This window comes from Lissotriton helveticus, chromosome 7 (genome assembly GCF_964261635.1).
Source record: "Lissotriton helveticus chromosome 7, aLisHel1.1, whole genome shotgun sequence".
NCBI classification, from domain to species: Eukaryota; Metazoa; Chordata; class Amphibia; order Caudata; family Salamandridae; genus Lissotriton; species Lissotriton helveticus.
Genome location: NC_136068.1, coordinates 1920950426 through 1920966487, shown reverse-complemented (window position 1 = coordinate 1920966487; position 16062 = coordinate 1920950426). Strand labels below are relative to the sequence as shown.

The 16062-nt window shown below is 55.2% G+C and overlaps 2 protein-coding genes across 2 annotated transcripts in view; both read left to right on the top strand.

Moving 5' to 3' along the window:
* LOC144769974 (butyrophilin subfamily 1 member A1-like) overlaps positions 1-9492 on the top strand; it is a 143782-nt gene extending 134290 nt beyond the window's left edge. Inside the window, exon 5 of the mRNA XM_078654169.1 lies at positions 8975-9492. Coding sequence (XP_078510295.1) covers positions 8975-9492 — 518 coding nt within the window. The remainder of the gene's footprint in view (positions 1-8974) is intronic.
* A 1363-nt stretch (positions 9493-10855) lies between these two features.
* LOC144767870 (uncharacterized) lies at positions 10856-12709 on the top strand. Its single transcript, XM_078651228.1, has 2 exons — positions 10856-11325; positions 11600-12709. Exons 1-2 carry the CDS (start codon positions 10905-10907, stop codon positions 12580-12582), a joined length of 1404 nt encoding a protein of 467 aa, XP_078507354.1. The 5' UTR covers positions 10856-10904; the 3' UTR covers positions 12583-12709.
* Positions 12710-16062: the final 3353 nt, after the last annotated feature.

Below are 16062 nucleotides of genomic sequence, written 5' to 3'. Positions count from 1 at the left end.
GCGCAGGAAAGGATAGAGGAGGCTGAGAGGGCCTCCACCAGAGGCAAAGTAGCTCTGGAGGATAGACTATCCCCTGCGCGCAGTTTTAATTTTCTGGATTCCCCAGGGAGGGCTGAGTCCAGTGGTGGCAGCTGTTTAGACTTCAGTGCAGAAAGTCCCCTACCCCGTGCCCAACGTATGGTCCCTTGTTCCCAAGAGGAGGAGTTAAGGTTAAAGTTCAGGGGCAGTAGGAAACCGCCTCAACAGAAGTGGGTTTTTTTTGTGGATGACTGTTCTGATGCAATGTGGGATTGGCTGGAGGCTAGCTCGGATGATGAGAGAGACGGAGTACTGAATATGTTTCTCAAAGAGCAGTTGCTCAATGTTGTTTGTCCAGAGTTGCGCCAGCACCTGTTGAAGTCTGAATCCCTTAGTCCAAGTGAGCTTGCAGATGAAGCAGACCGCTGGGAGAGTGCTAAAGGTTCTCTAGAGTCATTAGGGAGTGACTCCAAAAGTAGTGGTTCAGGTATCTTCCAGCCCAGCGTGGTGGAGGAGGCTCAGTGTAGCCCAGCTAGGTCCCAGGATAGCGAGGAGGGTGTAGGGGCTCACTGCCTGGCTCAGTGGAGCAGGAGTGAGGGGGAGACCGAGGTTCCCCGGACGCCCGAAGCCCTGCCTCAGGACTTGGATGGTTTCTGTAGGGAACACCAGGTTGGGGACCTAGGCTGTCCTGTTAGTCCACTTGAGGAAGATCTCCTAGTGAGTAGAGGACCTGGAGCGTCTGTAACCAGAGCTCCTATGGTTCTAGAGTCTGGCAGTACCGCTCCGGTAGGGAGGGTACAGGAGTCCAGAGTGAGGAGTGATTGGGGGAGTTCCCCAGTGGAAGGACCAGTGGGTCAGGGACTACCCAGTTGGGCTAGGTTCCCGTGTAGTGACCATGGTAACACCACTTCTGGTCTGGGGGATCGTCACGCACTGTCAGGTGGACAGAGGGCGGGAGATCTGCGCCAGACAGACAGTCACACAACATATGTCTCATTTGTTAGCCTCAGGGGGATGGAGTGTAAGTCCCCAGAAGTCCTGGAGTGCCAGGCAATTGTTCCACCGAAGGTTTTAGACCAGAGGTTGGAAGGCCAGGTTCAGGATCAGCCTGACCTGAAGGGTAGGATGACTGTAACCAGTGTCCTGACCGGTTCTTCTTCCAGAGGAACTTCTCCTGGTGGGAGAGGGCAGACCTCTGGAAGGGGGTGCAGAGGGTGGGAGAGCCCCCCTCTGACCCCGGTGCAACCTGAGTGGATAAGCCCTGGGTTGGAATGGCGTTCTAGGTGTACCCCTCGCCGGAGGAGGAGGAACCCTAGGAGAAGAGGTAAGGGGAGGAGAGCCTTCCCTGAGACTCCTGGTCCGCCTGAGGTTGTAGGCCCTAGGCTGGAGAACCAGTGGCAGTCTAGTCCTGTCTTGCAGACAGGAAGAGTGGAAAATGGCCGTTATGTGCCAGGGGTTACTGCCCCCCGCTCTGCGAATTGGCAAGGACCAGTGGCACCTGGGTGGCCCAGGGCCTGGTCCTGGCCGCGGACAACTTGGGAGTACCAGTGGGGTAGCCCAGTTGGTCCAGACAGTGTGTTGAGAAGGAATCCCATGGGTTCACCGTGGCGTAGAACAGGAGGGTGTCCCTGCAGTTGCGGGCCTGCGTCCGTGTTCTATCGCCCCAAGCAGGGAAGTCCATCACGGTGGTGATTGGTCTCCCCTGCGTTTTGGCTGGAAGGGGGTTATGTTGGACTTTGGCCCTTAGGGCAGGTTCACCCCTAGACTTTTTGCGTGAAATGGTGACCTGGCAATGGTGATTTTTGGGATTCTGCGCACTTTCACTGTGTCCCAGTGGAAAGTGCGTGCGCACTCTGAGTGCATGTGCTGAGCTAGGCCTGCCCGCCCATAGGAATGCATGGGGAATGTATGTGTCCCTGGTAGTTCCTGATGCGTGGGGTGTACAGGCTTGAGTCTGGTATGTGTGAACTCGTGTGAGTGAATGCTGCGCAACGGTGTATGCAGCATGTATGTGTCTAGTAGAGAAGCGCCATTTCTAGACATGGCTGTACGTGTGCTGTGAGGGTGCTGGCGTGTGATTGGCTGGAGCTGGCTGGCATGCCAGGCTCCAGGAAGTCTGGATGGGTCTGCCCGGTGGTGAGTGGGAGATCTGCATGAGTAATGTGTGGGAGGAGTGTACCTGTGTCCTGGATGGGCTGGGTTTTCCCCACACAATGCTGGCTCCGCCCCCCTGTGGAGAGTCTAATGACCCAAGCCCTGCCAGTGAATAGAATGGGTGGTTGGGCCATCAGAGTACTCAAGAACCAGCTGCGACTGGTTCCGCCCCCACTCTGCACCCTCAGACAAAGGGAAATGGTGTATAAAAATGGGGCTGTGTCCCCACAGAAGTTGTTCTCTTCCAGGATCCTGAGGGGGCTGTTGCTGCTGTCGCTGGGCCAGAGGACCGCCACTTGGGGTGTCTCCCTGCCTGGAGACCCAGTGAGCTGGCTCTGGGCCCAGCCTTGCCCCCCTGCCTTGCTGAAGGACTCTGCTGGACCTTTATTTTACTTATAGCGCCTGGGAGCGCTCTATTTTGGTCCTCTAGCGCTTGGGAGCGCTTGATGTTGTTCTAGCGCTTGAGAGCGCTGTATTTTGCATCTAGCGCAGGGAGCGCTTTAAATTGCCTTTTAGCGCTGAGGAGCGCTTTGTCCGCCCAAGCGAGTGCCAGCTCGCTTTTATTTGTGAATTCCCGGGAGGCTACCCCGGATTGCGGCAAAAAGAAGTTCCCCTCGGCCTCAGCAGCGCGACCAGGAGCCTGGGGGGCTCGTCTGCAGGGCCGCGCTGCCATTGGCTGTCTCGCCAGCCTATCAAGCTTTAGCCTGGCCGGAGTGTTGCCCGGCAACGAGAGAAGCGTCCTCGAGGACGTCGGGGAAAATGGCGGCCTAATCGCGGCTGGGGCGCCGGCCGCACGTACTGCCCAGGAGGAAGAAGGAGCCCAGCGTCTTGTCCTCGGCGAGGCTCTCGAGGGTGAGAGAGCCCCGCCCGCGGCCCGGTAAGGAGGAGAGCCAAGCTCCGGACGAGGAAGGAGACTGCCAGCGTCCCCGCAGCCTACGGAGAGACTGAGCCGGTGAGTGATTCGAGGGAGAGGGGGTGTCGGTGCCCGCCCCTCCCCTCCAGCGCGGGGTGCCTGGGTGTAGAGAGGCCCGCGGGGCCTCTCCAGATACTGAGTCCCCCGAGAGGGGCTCCCCGACCCTGCCCCAGTAGGAAGGAGCCGGAGAGGCTCCAGAGACAGCCCCCTTTGGCTTGCAGAGCCCAGAGAGGCTCCTGGGCCAAAGTGAATCTCGAGTCCCCAGGGAGGGGACTCCGACGCTCCGAGGGCATAATTTGTTCATTTGAGCCCTGAGAGGCTCCAAGTGCCCACATTGGGTTGCGAGCCCAGAGAGGCTCGTGGGGGCATTTCGTTGTGCAGAGCCCCGAGGCTCAGTGGCAGCCCACAGTGTTTTGTTGAGAGCCCTGTGAGAGGCTCTAGGTGCGCCAAGTGTTCCTGGGTCCCCCGTGAGAGACCCCACAGCCCAGTGGGGCTGCACCTTTGCTTTGAGAGCCCAGAGAGGCTCTAGGGGGGCACATCTTTGTCCTGGGGCACCGAGGCTCCCACGTGTGTTTTGCCCCGCCATCTTCACAGCTGCCCAGCACTTTGTGGGCAGCTGCCACGTTTAGGCCCTGACGTTGGGACACATGGACAGTCACAGGTGGTGACTTGTGAGATTGGCGCAATTGATATTGTTTTTACACCTCTGAATGAATGTCATGCATTGCATCATGTGTATGTTCTTACACCCCTACAGGTATTGTGATACATAGGTGGTTGTTTTCTCCCTAGTACAGGTGGTGCTAGTGAGGTCCTGTTACCAGTAGATACTGGTTGTGTGCTATTTTGTGCTAAAGTACATTTATATTTTACCTTCTAAGTGCTATTTCTGAAAGTGCTACTTCTGATTCCTGACAGTGGTCCAGGCGGCCCTGTCTTGTACATATCCCCTGTAAATTCTGCCCGTGCCTCTGGCACATTGTAAAGTGTGTGTTTTATCTAATGTGTTTTGGTGTAATACAAAGGCTATTTTTTATATAACCTTGTGTGGAGTTTCCTTTGTGGTGGGCCTTTGGTTGTTGTTGCTGGGGTGCGTGCGCAAATACTTAGCCTACATCGCCTCCAAGTTTAGCCTTGCTGCTCGCGCCACGTTACCTAGAGGGTGAGTAGGGGTTATCTTGGCGTGTAACTCCCTTGCCCTGACTTGGGTGTGGTGGTCTCTGACTGACTTTGGCGAAAGCCCTGGCCAGCCGGGGATCCCATTTCCAACAGTGTGTCATTAACTCTCTTTCCTCTCTGCAGTGCTGGGGTCTCTGGGTGGGACAGTGACTTGTCTGAGATCACACAGTGTGTCATTAACTCTCTCTCCTCTCTCTGCAGTGCTGGGGTCTCTGGGTGGGACAGTGACTTGTCTGAGGTCACACAGTGTGTCATTAACTCTCTCTCCGCTCTCTGCAGTGCTGGGGTCTGTGGGTGGGACAGTGACTTGTCTGAGGTCACACAGTGTGTCATTAACTCTCTCTCCTCTCTCTGCAGTGCTGGGGTCTCTGGGTGGGACAGTGACTTGTCTGAGGTCACACAGTGTGTCATTAGCTCTCTCTCTCTCTCTTCAGCGCTGGGGTCTCTGGCTGGGACAGTGACTTGTCTGAGGTCACACAGTGTGTCATTAACTCTCTCTCTCTCTCTCTGCAGGGCTGGGGTCTCTGGGTGGGACAGTGACTTGTCTGAGGTCACACAGTGTGTCATTAACTCTCTCTCCTCTCTCTGCAGTGCTGGGGTCTCTGGGTGGGACAGTGACTTGTCTGAGGTCACACAGTGTGTCATCAACTCTCTCTTCTCTCTCTGCAGCGCTGGGTTCTGTGGGTGGGACAGTGACTTGCCTGAGGTCACAAAGTGTGTCATTAACTCTCTCTCCTCTCTCTGCAGTGATGGGGTCTCTGGGCGGGACAGTGACTTGTCTGAGGTCACACAGTGTGTCATCAACTCTCTCTTCTCTCTCTGCAGCGCTGGGTTCTGTGGGTGGGACAGTGACTTGCCTGAGGTCACACAGTGTGTCATCAACTCTCTCTTCTCTCTCTGCAGCGCTGGGTTCTGTGGGTGGGACAGTGACTTGCCTGAGGTCACACAGTGTGTCATTAACTCTCTTCTCTCTGCAGTGCTGGGGTCTGTGGGCTGGGCAGTGATATGCCTGAGGTCACAGAGTGTGTCATTAACTCTCTCTCCTCTCTCTGCAGTGCTGGGGTCTCTGGGTAGGACAGTGACTTGTCTGAGGTCACACAGTGTGTCATTAACTCTCTCTCCGCTCTCTGCAGTGCTGGGGCCTCTGGGTAGGACAGTGACTTGTCTGAGGTCACACAGTGTGTCATTAACTCTCTCTCCTCTCCTCTGCAGTGCTGGGGTCTCTGGGTGGGAGAGTGACTTGTCTGAGGTCACACAGTGTGTTATTAACTCTCTCTCCTCTCCTCTGCAGGGCTGGGGTCTCTGGGTGGGACGGTGACTTGTCTGAGGTCACACAGTGTGTCATTAACTCTCTCTCCTCTCCCTGCAGTGCTGGGGTCTCTGGGTGGGACAGTGACTTGTCGGAGGTCACACAGTGTGTCATTAACTCTCTCTCCTCTCTCTGCAGTGCTGGGGTCTCTGGGTAGGACAGTGACTTGTCTGAGGTCACACAGTGTGTCATTAACTCTCTCTCCTCTCCTCTGCAGGGCTGGGGTCTCTGGGTGGGACAGTGACTTGTCTGAAGTCACACAGTGTGTCATTAACTCTCTCTTTTCTCTGCAGTGCTGGGGTCTGTGGGTGGGAGAGTGACTTGTCGGAGGTCACACAGTGTGTCATTAACTCTCTCTCCTCTCTCTGCAGCGATGGGGTCTCTGGGTGGGACAGTGACTTGTCTGAGGTCATACAGTGTGTCATTAACTCTCTCTCCTCTCCTCTGCAGGGCTGGGGTCTCTGGGTGGGACAGTGACTTGTCGGAGGTCACACAGTGTGTCATTAACTCTCTCTCCTCTCTCTGCAGCGATGGGGTCTCTGGGTGGGACAGTGACTTGTCTGAGGTCATACAGTGTGTCATTAACTCTCTCTCCTCTTTCTGCAGTGCTGGGGTCTCTGGGTGGGACAGTGACTTGTCGGAGGTCACACAGTGTGTCATTAACTCTCTCTCCTCTCTCTGCAGTGCTGGGGTCTCTGGGTGGGACAGTGACTTGTCTGAGGTCACACAGTGTGTCATTAACTCTCTCTCCTCTCTCTGCAGTGCTGGGGCCTCTGAGTGGGACAGTGACTTGTCTGAGGTCACACAGTGTGTCATTAGCTCTCTCTCTCTCTCTTCAGCGCTGGGGTCTCTGGCTGGGACAGTGACTTGTCTGAGGTCACACAGTGTGTCATTAACTCTCTCTCCTCTCTCTGCAGGGCTGGGGTCTCTGGCTGGGACAGTGACTTGTCTGAGGTCACACAGTGTGTCATTAACTCTCTCTCTCTCTCTCTGCAGGGCTGGGGTCTCTGGCTGGGACAGTGACTTGTCTGAGGTCAAACAGTGTGTCATTAACTCTCTTTCCTCTCTGCAGTGCTGGGGTCTCTGGGTGGGACAGTGACTTGTCTGAGGTCAAACAGTGTGTCATTAACTCTCTTTCCTCTCTGCAGTGCTGGGGTCTCTGGGTGGGACAGTGACTTGTCTGAGGTCAAACAGTGTGTCATTAACTCTCTTTCCTCTCTGCAGTGCTGGGGTCTCTGGGTGGGACAGTGACTTGTCTGAGGTCAAACAGTGTGTCATTAACTCTCTTTCCTCTCTGCAGTGCTGGGGTCTCTGGGTGGGACAGTGACTTGTCTGAGATCACACAGTGTGTCATTAACTCTCTCTCCTCTCTCTGCAGTGCTGGGGTCTCTGGGTGGGACAGTGACTTGTCTGAGGTCACACAGTGTGTCATTAGCTCTCTCTCTCTCTCTTCAGCGCTGGGGTCTCTGGCTGGGACAGTGACTTGTCTGAGGTCACACAGTGTGTCATTAACTCTCTCTCTCTCTCTCTGCAGGGCTGGGGTCTCTGGGTGGGACAGTGACTTGTCTGAGGTCACACAGTGTGTCATTAACTCTCTCTCCTCTCTCTGCAGTGCTGGGGTCTCTGGGTGGGACAGTGACTTGTCTGAGGTCACACAGTGTGTCATTAACTCTCTCTCCTCTCTCTGCAGTGCTGGGGTCTCTGGGTGGGACAGTGACTTGTCTGAGGTCACACAGTGTGTCATCAACTCTCTCTTCTCTCTCTGCAGCGCTGGGTTCTGTGGGTGGGACAGTGACTTGCCTGAGGTCACACAGTGTGTCATTAACTCTCTCTCCTCTCTCTGCAGTGCTGGGGTCTCTGGGCGGGACAGTGACTTGTCTGAGGTCACACAGTGTGTCATCAACTCTCTCTTCTCTCTCTGCAGCGCTGGGTTCTGTGGGTGGGACAGTGACTTGCCTGAGGTCACACAGTGTGTCATCAACTCTCTCTTCTCTCTCTGCAGCGCTGGGTTCTGTGGGTGGGACAGTGACTTGCCTGAGGTCACACAGTGTGTCATTAACTCTCTTCTCTCTGCAGTGCTGGGGTCTGTGGGCTGGGCAGTGATATGCCTGAGGTCACAGAGTGTGTCATTAACTCTCTCTCCTCTCTCTGCAGTGCTGGGGTCTCTGGGTAGGACAGTGACTTGTCTGAGGTCACACAGTGTGTCATTAACTCTCTCTCCTCTCCTCTGCAGGGCTGGGGTCTCTGGGTGGGACGGTGACTTGTCTGAGGTCACACAGTGTGTCATTAACTCTCTCTCCTCTCCCTGCAGTGCTGGGGTCTCTGGGTGGGACAGTGACTTGTCGGAGGTCACACAGTGTGTCATTAACTCTCTCTCCTCTCTCTGCAGTGCTGGGGTCTCTGGGTAGGACAGTGACTTGTATGAGGTCACACAGTGTGTCATTAACTCTCTCTCCTCTCCTCTGCAGGGCTGGGGTCTCTGGGTGGGACAGTGACTTGTCTGAGGTCACACAGTGTGTCATTAACTCTCTCTTTTCTCTGCAGTGCTGGGGTCTGTGGGTGGGAGAGTGACTTGTCGGAGGTCACACAGTGTGTCATTAACTCTCTCTCCTCTCTCTGCAGCGATGGGGTCTCTGGGTGGGACAGTGACTTGTCTGAGGTCATACAGTGTGTCATTAACTCTCTCTCCTCTCCTCTGCAGGGCTGGGGTCTCTGGGTGGGACAGTGCCTTGTCTGAGGTCACACAGTGTGTCATTAACTCTCTCTCCTCTCTCTGCAGTGCTGGGGTCTCTGGGTGGGACAGTGACTTGTCTGAGGTCACACAGTGTGTCATTAACTCTCTCTCCTCTCTCTGCAGTGCTGGGGCCTCTGAGTGGGACAGTAACTTGTCTGAGGTCACACAGTGTGTCATTAGCTCTCTCTCTCTCTCTTCAGCGCTGGGGTCTCTGGCTGGGACAGTGACTTGTCTGAGGTCACACAGTGTGTCATTAACTCTCTCTCCTCTCTCTGCAGTGCTGGGGCCTCTGAGTGGGACAGTGACTTGTCTGAGGTCACACAGTGTGTCATTAGCTCTCTCTCTCTCTCTTCAGCGCTGGGGTCTCTGGCTGGGACAGTGACTTGTCTGAGATCACACAGTGTGTCATTAACTCTCTCTCCTCTCTCTGCAGTGCTTGGGTCTCTGGCTGGGACAGTGACTTGTCTGAGGTCAAACAGTGTGTCATTAACTCTCTCTCCTCTCTCTGCAGCGATGGGGTCTCTGGCTGGGACAGTGACTTGTCTGAGATCACACAGTGTGTCATTAACTCTCTCTCCTCTCTCTGCAGTGCTTGGGTCTCTGGCTGGGACAGTGACTTGTCTGAGGTCACACAGTGTGTCATTAACTCTCTCTGCTCTCTCTGCAGCGCTGGTGACTCTGGATCCAGACACAGTTCATCAAGACCTGATCCTGTCTGAGGACGGAAGACGTGTGACAGGGACAGACAAACCGCAGCGCCGGCCGTATACCTCCAAGAGATTCCATTTCTCTAGCTGTGTGCTGGGGCGGGAGAGGTTTACCTCAGGGAGGCATTACTGGGAGGTGCAGCTGCTGGAGGGGGGGGAGGGGTGGTGGGGTTATGTGGGGCTCGCAGGAGAGCTTCTGGAAGGGGGGGTGGGTGCCGGAGAGCTCCCTGGGGGCAGGGGGTGGTCTCTGCTGCTGAAAGATGGTGGTCGGGACTGGACTCTCTTCTTCTGTCCAACCCTCCTGTCCCCCGGTCCACCCCCCAAGAACCTGGGGGTGTACCTGGACTACGAGGGGGGTTGGCTGTCCTTCTACAACGCAGACACCTGGGAGCAACTCTGCACCTGCAATGGAACCTTCGTCGGGGGGCTGCACCCCTACTTCTGGGTCGGGCCAGGGATAGACCTGCGTCTGGTGTAAGAGAGCAGCTCCCAGACCCCGCACCCCAACCAGGGCAATAACAGGGCAGCGAGAGACACCCCCTCCCCCCACCACCCCAACTCTTCGATTCCCTGCGTCTCCTGGTATCGAATCCCCTCTGGACTGGGGGCTGCACCCCAATTTCATCCACTGGCCATAGACAGACCTGTCCCTCCCCCGTCCCCCGGGGCCTCCGCCCCTCCTTCCCTCCACTGATAGACCTCCTGGGGAGGGGGTGGGGGGGTGTAACGCCGCACTGTTATTCGACAACACCCTGTAGATGCCCGAGGGATGGAGGGCAGGAGATGTCCCCGAGGGAGGGGGGAGAGGGAGATGTCCCTGAGAGGGAGCGGACGATGTCCCTAAGGGAGGGGGGGAGGGCGATGTCCAAGGGGCGGGGGAGCGGGTGATGTCCCTAAGGGAGGGGCGAGAGGGAGTTGTCCAAGGGGGGGGGGAGCAGGAGATGTCCCTAAGGGAGGGGGGAGAGGGAGATGTCCGAGTGGAGTGGGGAGCAGGAGATGTCCCTGAGGGAGGGGGGAGAGTGAATGAATGAATGAGGGATGACTTGTAATGGGCAGACTTAACCCAAGGGCATCGAGGCGCAGGCAACATACAGACATATATTAACAGGCAGCTTATACCACAGAATTTAGTAAACCTGGGAGAAAAGCCAGGTCTTCAGAAGTTTACAGAAGATCGCAAGAGATGGTTGGCTGGAAAGTTCAAGGGGGAGCGAGTTCCATAATTTAGGTGCCAGGGTGGAGAAGGCTTTTCCTCCCCATCTCGCCCTTCTGAATCTAGGGACAGTGAGCAAATTTCTGGAGGACGAGCGAAGCGTTCTGTTGGGGGTATAGAGGCTAATTAGGGACTTGGGGCCCGATGTAGGTAAAACGCATTTACCGATTTTAAAATACCGATCCGTACCGAATCGGTATTTCAAAATCGGAAAATGATATGTAGGAAATAATCATCGGAAAAATACCGAATCGGTAGCATTCGGTATCGAGAGTCGATACGTACCGATTCGCCAACTACCGAATCGGTATAGGCCGGGTCGGACAAGTCCGAATCGGAAAAAAAAAAATGCGGAACCAACCGAATCGGTAAACGCCGATTCGGAATAATAAATACGCCCCATGGGCCGAAAGGCCAATAGGAAGGCATTATACATTCCGAATCGGTATTTACCGAACACATTCGGAAAATACCGAATCGGAAAATACCGATTCGGAGAATGCCGTTTTGCCGAGCTGGTTGAGTGACACTGAAGACATCAGCCAATGAGCTGTAAGCACCCTCCCCCACAGGGTGTGGCAACCCAGGCAGGTGCAACTCATTAGAACATTCTGGAAAGCTGCATGAGTTGAGCAGACACAGAGAGAGCAGCATTGTGAGCAGGATCCCTGAGAGACATGGACACCAGCACAGAGAGCCAGAAGGCAGGGCGGAAGCGCAATCCTAAATTCAGCACCATGGAGCTACAAACTTTGGTGGAGGAGGTGGTGAGGGTGCACACCCAGCTATATGGCAGGCAGTCCCTGACTGTCCCGGAGAGCACCAAGAGGAGGCTGTGGCTCGACATCGGGGAGAAAGTCAATGCAGTTGGTGTCACCCACAGGAGCCTAGACGACCTCAAGAAGAGGTTTTATGACATCCGTGGCGTGACCAAGCGCAAACTGGCCGACCTGCACAAGCAGGCTGGACTCACTGGAGGAGGAACAAACCGTGCGCCACCCCTCACTCAGCTGGAGGAACTAGTGGCGACGACCATCGAGAGGGCCAGTGTCGTGGGCATTGGGGACCTGGATAGCTCATCCCGAGCTACAGCTACAGGTAAGAAGCATGCGCAACTTGACACACCATACCAGACACCTCCCCTACAGACCCAATGCACAGCCAAACCCCAGGCCAGTACAGCTAGCAACAGACATGAGCAATGCATCGTGCTAAATGTACTCAGCAAAAGTTACCAATAATGCCACAGCAGAAGCATGAGATAAATAACTGTAATACAGCATCAACGTGTTTGTAATGAGATGTGCAATGCTTTAATAGTTGTGACTGGAACACATTAGCACCCACTTGACAAATGCTTCTTTGTACCTAGGGGCACCATCAGGCGGGGGAGCAGCATCAGCTCCAGCACCAACAGCCAGTGCGGCAGTGGCAAGCACCAGTGCAGCAGCACAGGAGGAGGAGGACAACAGCTGTGCCCTGGCAAATGAGGAGGACACAGGACATTCCCTCACAACTCCACACTCCCCCCGACTGTCTCAGTCTCAGTCGCCCTCATTGGTATTCTCCCCGGACAACACACCACCACAGAGCCACCCTGCACCTGCCACTTCCCCGGCCCGGAGGAGAATAGTGGCTCCATTAGTCATCATGGAGGGGGCAGCGGGTCAGGCTCCTGCACAAGACCCCGTGACACCAGCGACACCAGAGCACACACAGCAGGGCAGCAGGATTCCACGTAGGCCACGTGCTACCAGCAGCCCAATACCAGCACCGGGAGGCAGCGTCTTCGCAGGGCTGGAGACCAGCATGGTCACAATTCAGAGGATGCAGGCGAAATCCATCCTGGCCTGCCATCGCCAGTTGCGCCTGCACAACCTGCAGATGGGTGAGATGACACAGGGCTTCAAGACCTTCGTTGACAGCAACAAGGACATAGCAACATCAATTGGCCGAATGACCACTGCCATCACCCAGCTCTGCACCAGGTTGGATGACCATGAGCTGAGTCGTCGCAGGGATGCAAGAGTCACGAACAGGTCACTCACCCGCCTTGCGGCTGCGACTGCCCAGTCATGCCAACGTGGGGCAAACATGGAGGCCAGCCTCACACAGTCCATGTCCGAGGTCACTAGGGGCATGGGCCGTATAACAACAGCCATGGAGACACTACTCATCTCCAACACCGCAGTGAATCCCGTCCTGGGCGAGGCTGGGGACAGCAGCAGCCGCAGCAGCCCGGCCAGCACTGCGTCAGAGCCGCGCCGGAGCACCAGACGCTCAGCTGAGGCTGCAGGGCATTCTGAAGGGGGTGAGGTTCATCCCAGTGGGCCTGCTAAGCGCAGCAAAAAATAGGACTGCCACTGCGGGTGAGGCAACCCGGACATTGGACATTCCTACCCCTTGTTGTTTAACTTTTCTTTTGTTGCACATCAGTGCAGTAACGTTGATGCAACATTATTAAATTTAATTTCTGAACACATACATTGACCTGTTTGTGCATCTGTACTCACTCAGAAATAGTTGTCTGTGATCTCCTGACGCCTGTATCTGCCGTCAGATGGTGCAGAGACTCCAGCAGGTAGTGGTAGTGGGACAGCATTGTCATCATCAGGGTCCTCGTAGTCGGATAACTCTACCTCAGTGCCTTTCCTGACTGCAAGGTTGTGCAACATTGCACACACAGCAATAATCTTGCAGCAGGTGATGGGGGTGTATTGTCTTGCACCTCCGCTCTTGTGCAGACATCTGAACCTGCTCTTCCAGATGCCAAAGGTCCTTTCCACTACGTTCCTCGTGCTTTTGTGTGCACGGTTGTACCTCCTTTGGCTGGGTGTTGAGGGGTTGAGGTAAGGTGTGAGAATGAACGAGCGTAGGGCATATGCACTGTCGCCTGGAAGGAGAAGGGGTAACATTACTCACATGCATACATGTATTACACACTGCAATTTTGGTAATGGGGGTCTGACACTGTGTCTTACCTAGGAGGTATCCTTCGCCAAATTCCCCTGCCATCAGCCGTGCATAAATCCCGCTACTCTGGAAGATATAGGAGTCATGGGTACTCCCCGGAAACTTTGCAACCAGGTCAGTGATCACACACTTGGCATTGCATATCACTTGCACATTTATGGTGTGCCGTGACTTCCGATTGCGGTATACGTATTCGGTGTCAGCAGGGGGGCAAATCGGTATGTGTGTGCCATCTATGCAGCCAATGATGTGGGGGAATCTTGCCATCTGATAGAATTCAGCTTTTGTCTGTGCCAGTTCTGCATGGGTGGAAGGGAAGGAGATGTAGTGGGCCATCCTCTGGATCATGGCATCAAGGAACTTGTGGAAGAACCTTGACAGGCTGCTCTGGGTCACCCCTCCTGCCACAGCAACTACACTTTGATAGCTGCCAGACGCCAGAAGATGTAGGCAGCATAGCACCTGCACCTGCACAGGGATTGCATGTGCCCTTGGGGTGGGGTGCTGCAACAGGGGTTGGAGGTCCCTGATGAGGTCTCTGATGGTGTCTGCCTCCAGCCTGTACCTCTGTAGGATCTCTGGATCTGTCAGCATGCACAGGGTCACCCTCTGCCTGTACACCTGCTCCTGTCTCAGCCATTCCCTCTCACCTTCCTGCTGTAGCCGTAGCCGTCTAGCTATGACATAGAAAGCTGCCATGTTGCAAGTAGAACTGCATTTTGGGTCTTTTTTTATAGGTTGCACCTGGTTACCACCTGATTCAAATCCATGGTAATTTCCGAGTCAGAAATACCGATTTTAGAGCAAAATCGGTATTTCTGTGCTTACCTACATCTCAATCTTAGGGTTTTCGCATGGAATCGGATTTTCACCGATTCGGAATATATACCAAATCGGCGATTTTACCGATTCGGAAAGTCACCGAGTCGGTCGGATTCCGAATCGGGAAAAATTAGTAATCGGAATAAATCTCCGATTCGGTAGATTACCTAATCGGAGATTTTTTCCGATTCCTACATTTTTCCGATTCGGAATCCGACCGACTCGGTGATTTTCCGAATCGGTAAAATCGCCGATTTCGCAGGATTTCGGCCTCCTACATCCCGTTGTCTGTATTCCGATCGGTAACGGCCGAAAATACCGATTTTCGGCCGTTACCGACCGACCTACATCGGGCCCCTAATCCCTTCAGGGCCAGATCCAAAGACTGCCCTGTGAGCCAGACAGAGAAGTTTAAAAGAAATCCTGGCCTGAATCGGCAGCCAGTGGAGATCTTTCCTGGCCTTTGTTGCCGACGAACGCCTAGGGAGGTTTAAGACCATCCTGGCTGCAGCATTCTAAACTACCTGGAGGCGCTGCAGTGATTTCTTGTTTATGCCCGCGTATAACACGTTACAATAATCAAGCCTGGAGACGACCAGGGCAACAGTTGATTGTCTGTGGGCATCAGGTGACAGATAAGGGGCAATCTTTTTTAACGTCCTAATGATAGCACAACATGTGGACACTGTTCTGTTGACCTGAAGGTCAAATGAGAGGGCTGGGTCTATAAGTACTCCCAGATTCCTGGCCGAGAAGGTTGGCTGGGGGCAGTCCCGTAAGGAAGCAGGCCACCAGTCCCCAGACCACAAGTCATGGCTCCCTCCAAAGACCAAGACTTCCGTCTTTTCTCCGTTCAACTTGAGGTAGTTGCGAATCATCCATTGCGCAACTGCCTCCATGCAGGTTCGAAATTTGAGGGCGGAGTCCTTTATTGACCCGGTGGTGGAGACGATGATCTGGGTATCGTCGGCATACGACAAAACCTGGTAACCAAAAGATCGTACAATTTCGGCAAGTGGGGTCACGTAGATGTTAAACAATAGCGGGCTCAAAGCAGAGCCCTGCGGGACCCCACATTGCACGGCCTGAGATGGTGACAAAAATTTGCCCAGAGAGGAAGATGTCCCTGAGGGAGGAGGGAGAGGGAGATGGCCTTGAGGGAGGGGGGAAAGGGAGATGTCCGAGGGGAGGGAGGTGAGGGAGATGTCCCAGGGGAGGGGGAGCAGGAGATGTCCCCGAGGGGTAACAGGAGATGTCCCTAAGGGAGAGGGGAGTGGGAGATGTCCCTGAGGGAGGGGGGAAGGGAGATGTGCCCAAGGGAAGGGGGAGCGGGAGACGTCCCTGAGGGAGGGGGGGAGGGAGATGTTCCCGAGGGAGGGGGGAGAGGGAGATGTCCCCAAGGGAGGGGGGAGTGGGAGATGTCCCTGAGGGAGGAGGGAGTGGGAGATGTCCTTAGGGAGGAGGGAGTGGGAGATGTCCCCGAGGGAGGGGGGGGTGGGAGATGTCCCTGAGGGAGGGGAGAAGGGAGATGTTCCCGAGGGAGGGGGGAGAGGGAGATGTCCCTGAGGGAGGGGGGAGAGGGAGATGTCCCTGAGGGAGGGGGGAAGGGAGATGTTCCCGAGGGAGGGGGGAGAGGGAGATGTCCCCGAGGGAGGGGGGAGAGGGAGATGTCCCCGAGGGAGGGGGGAGTGGGAGATGTCCCAGGGGAGGGAGAGATGCCCCCGGGGGCATCAGTCTGTGAATAAAAGACATCACGAAGCTGAATTATTCATTGAATAGACTGAGTCGTCTCTTTATTGCTGCTCATGAGCACTCTACAGATGGAAGCTGCAGCCCCCCCAGAACAGGCGCCCCCTTTCTTCAGCATCAGGGAGATCCCGACCTGCTCTTAGCATGGAGGGGTAGGTGGGCATTTGGCAGAGGGTGGGTTGGTGTTTGGGGAGGGTGGGTTGGCGGCGGAGTGAAGTTGGTTTACATGAGGAGTGAATGGGGTGGGGGTAGTGGGACGGCCAGCACAGAAACACCAGAATACAAACAAGC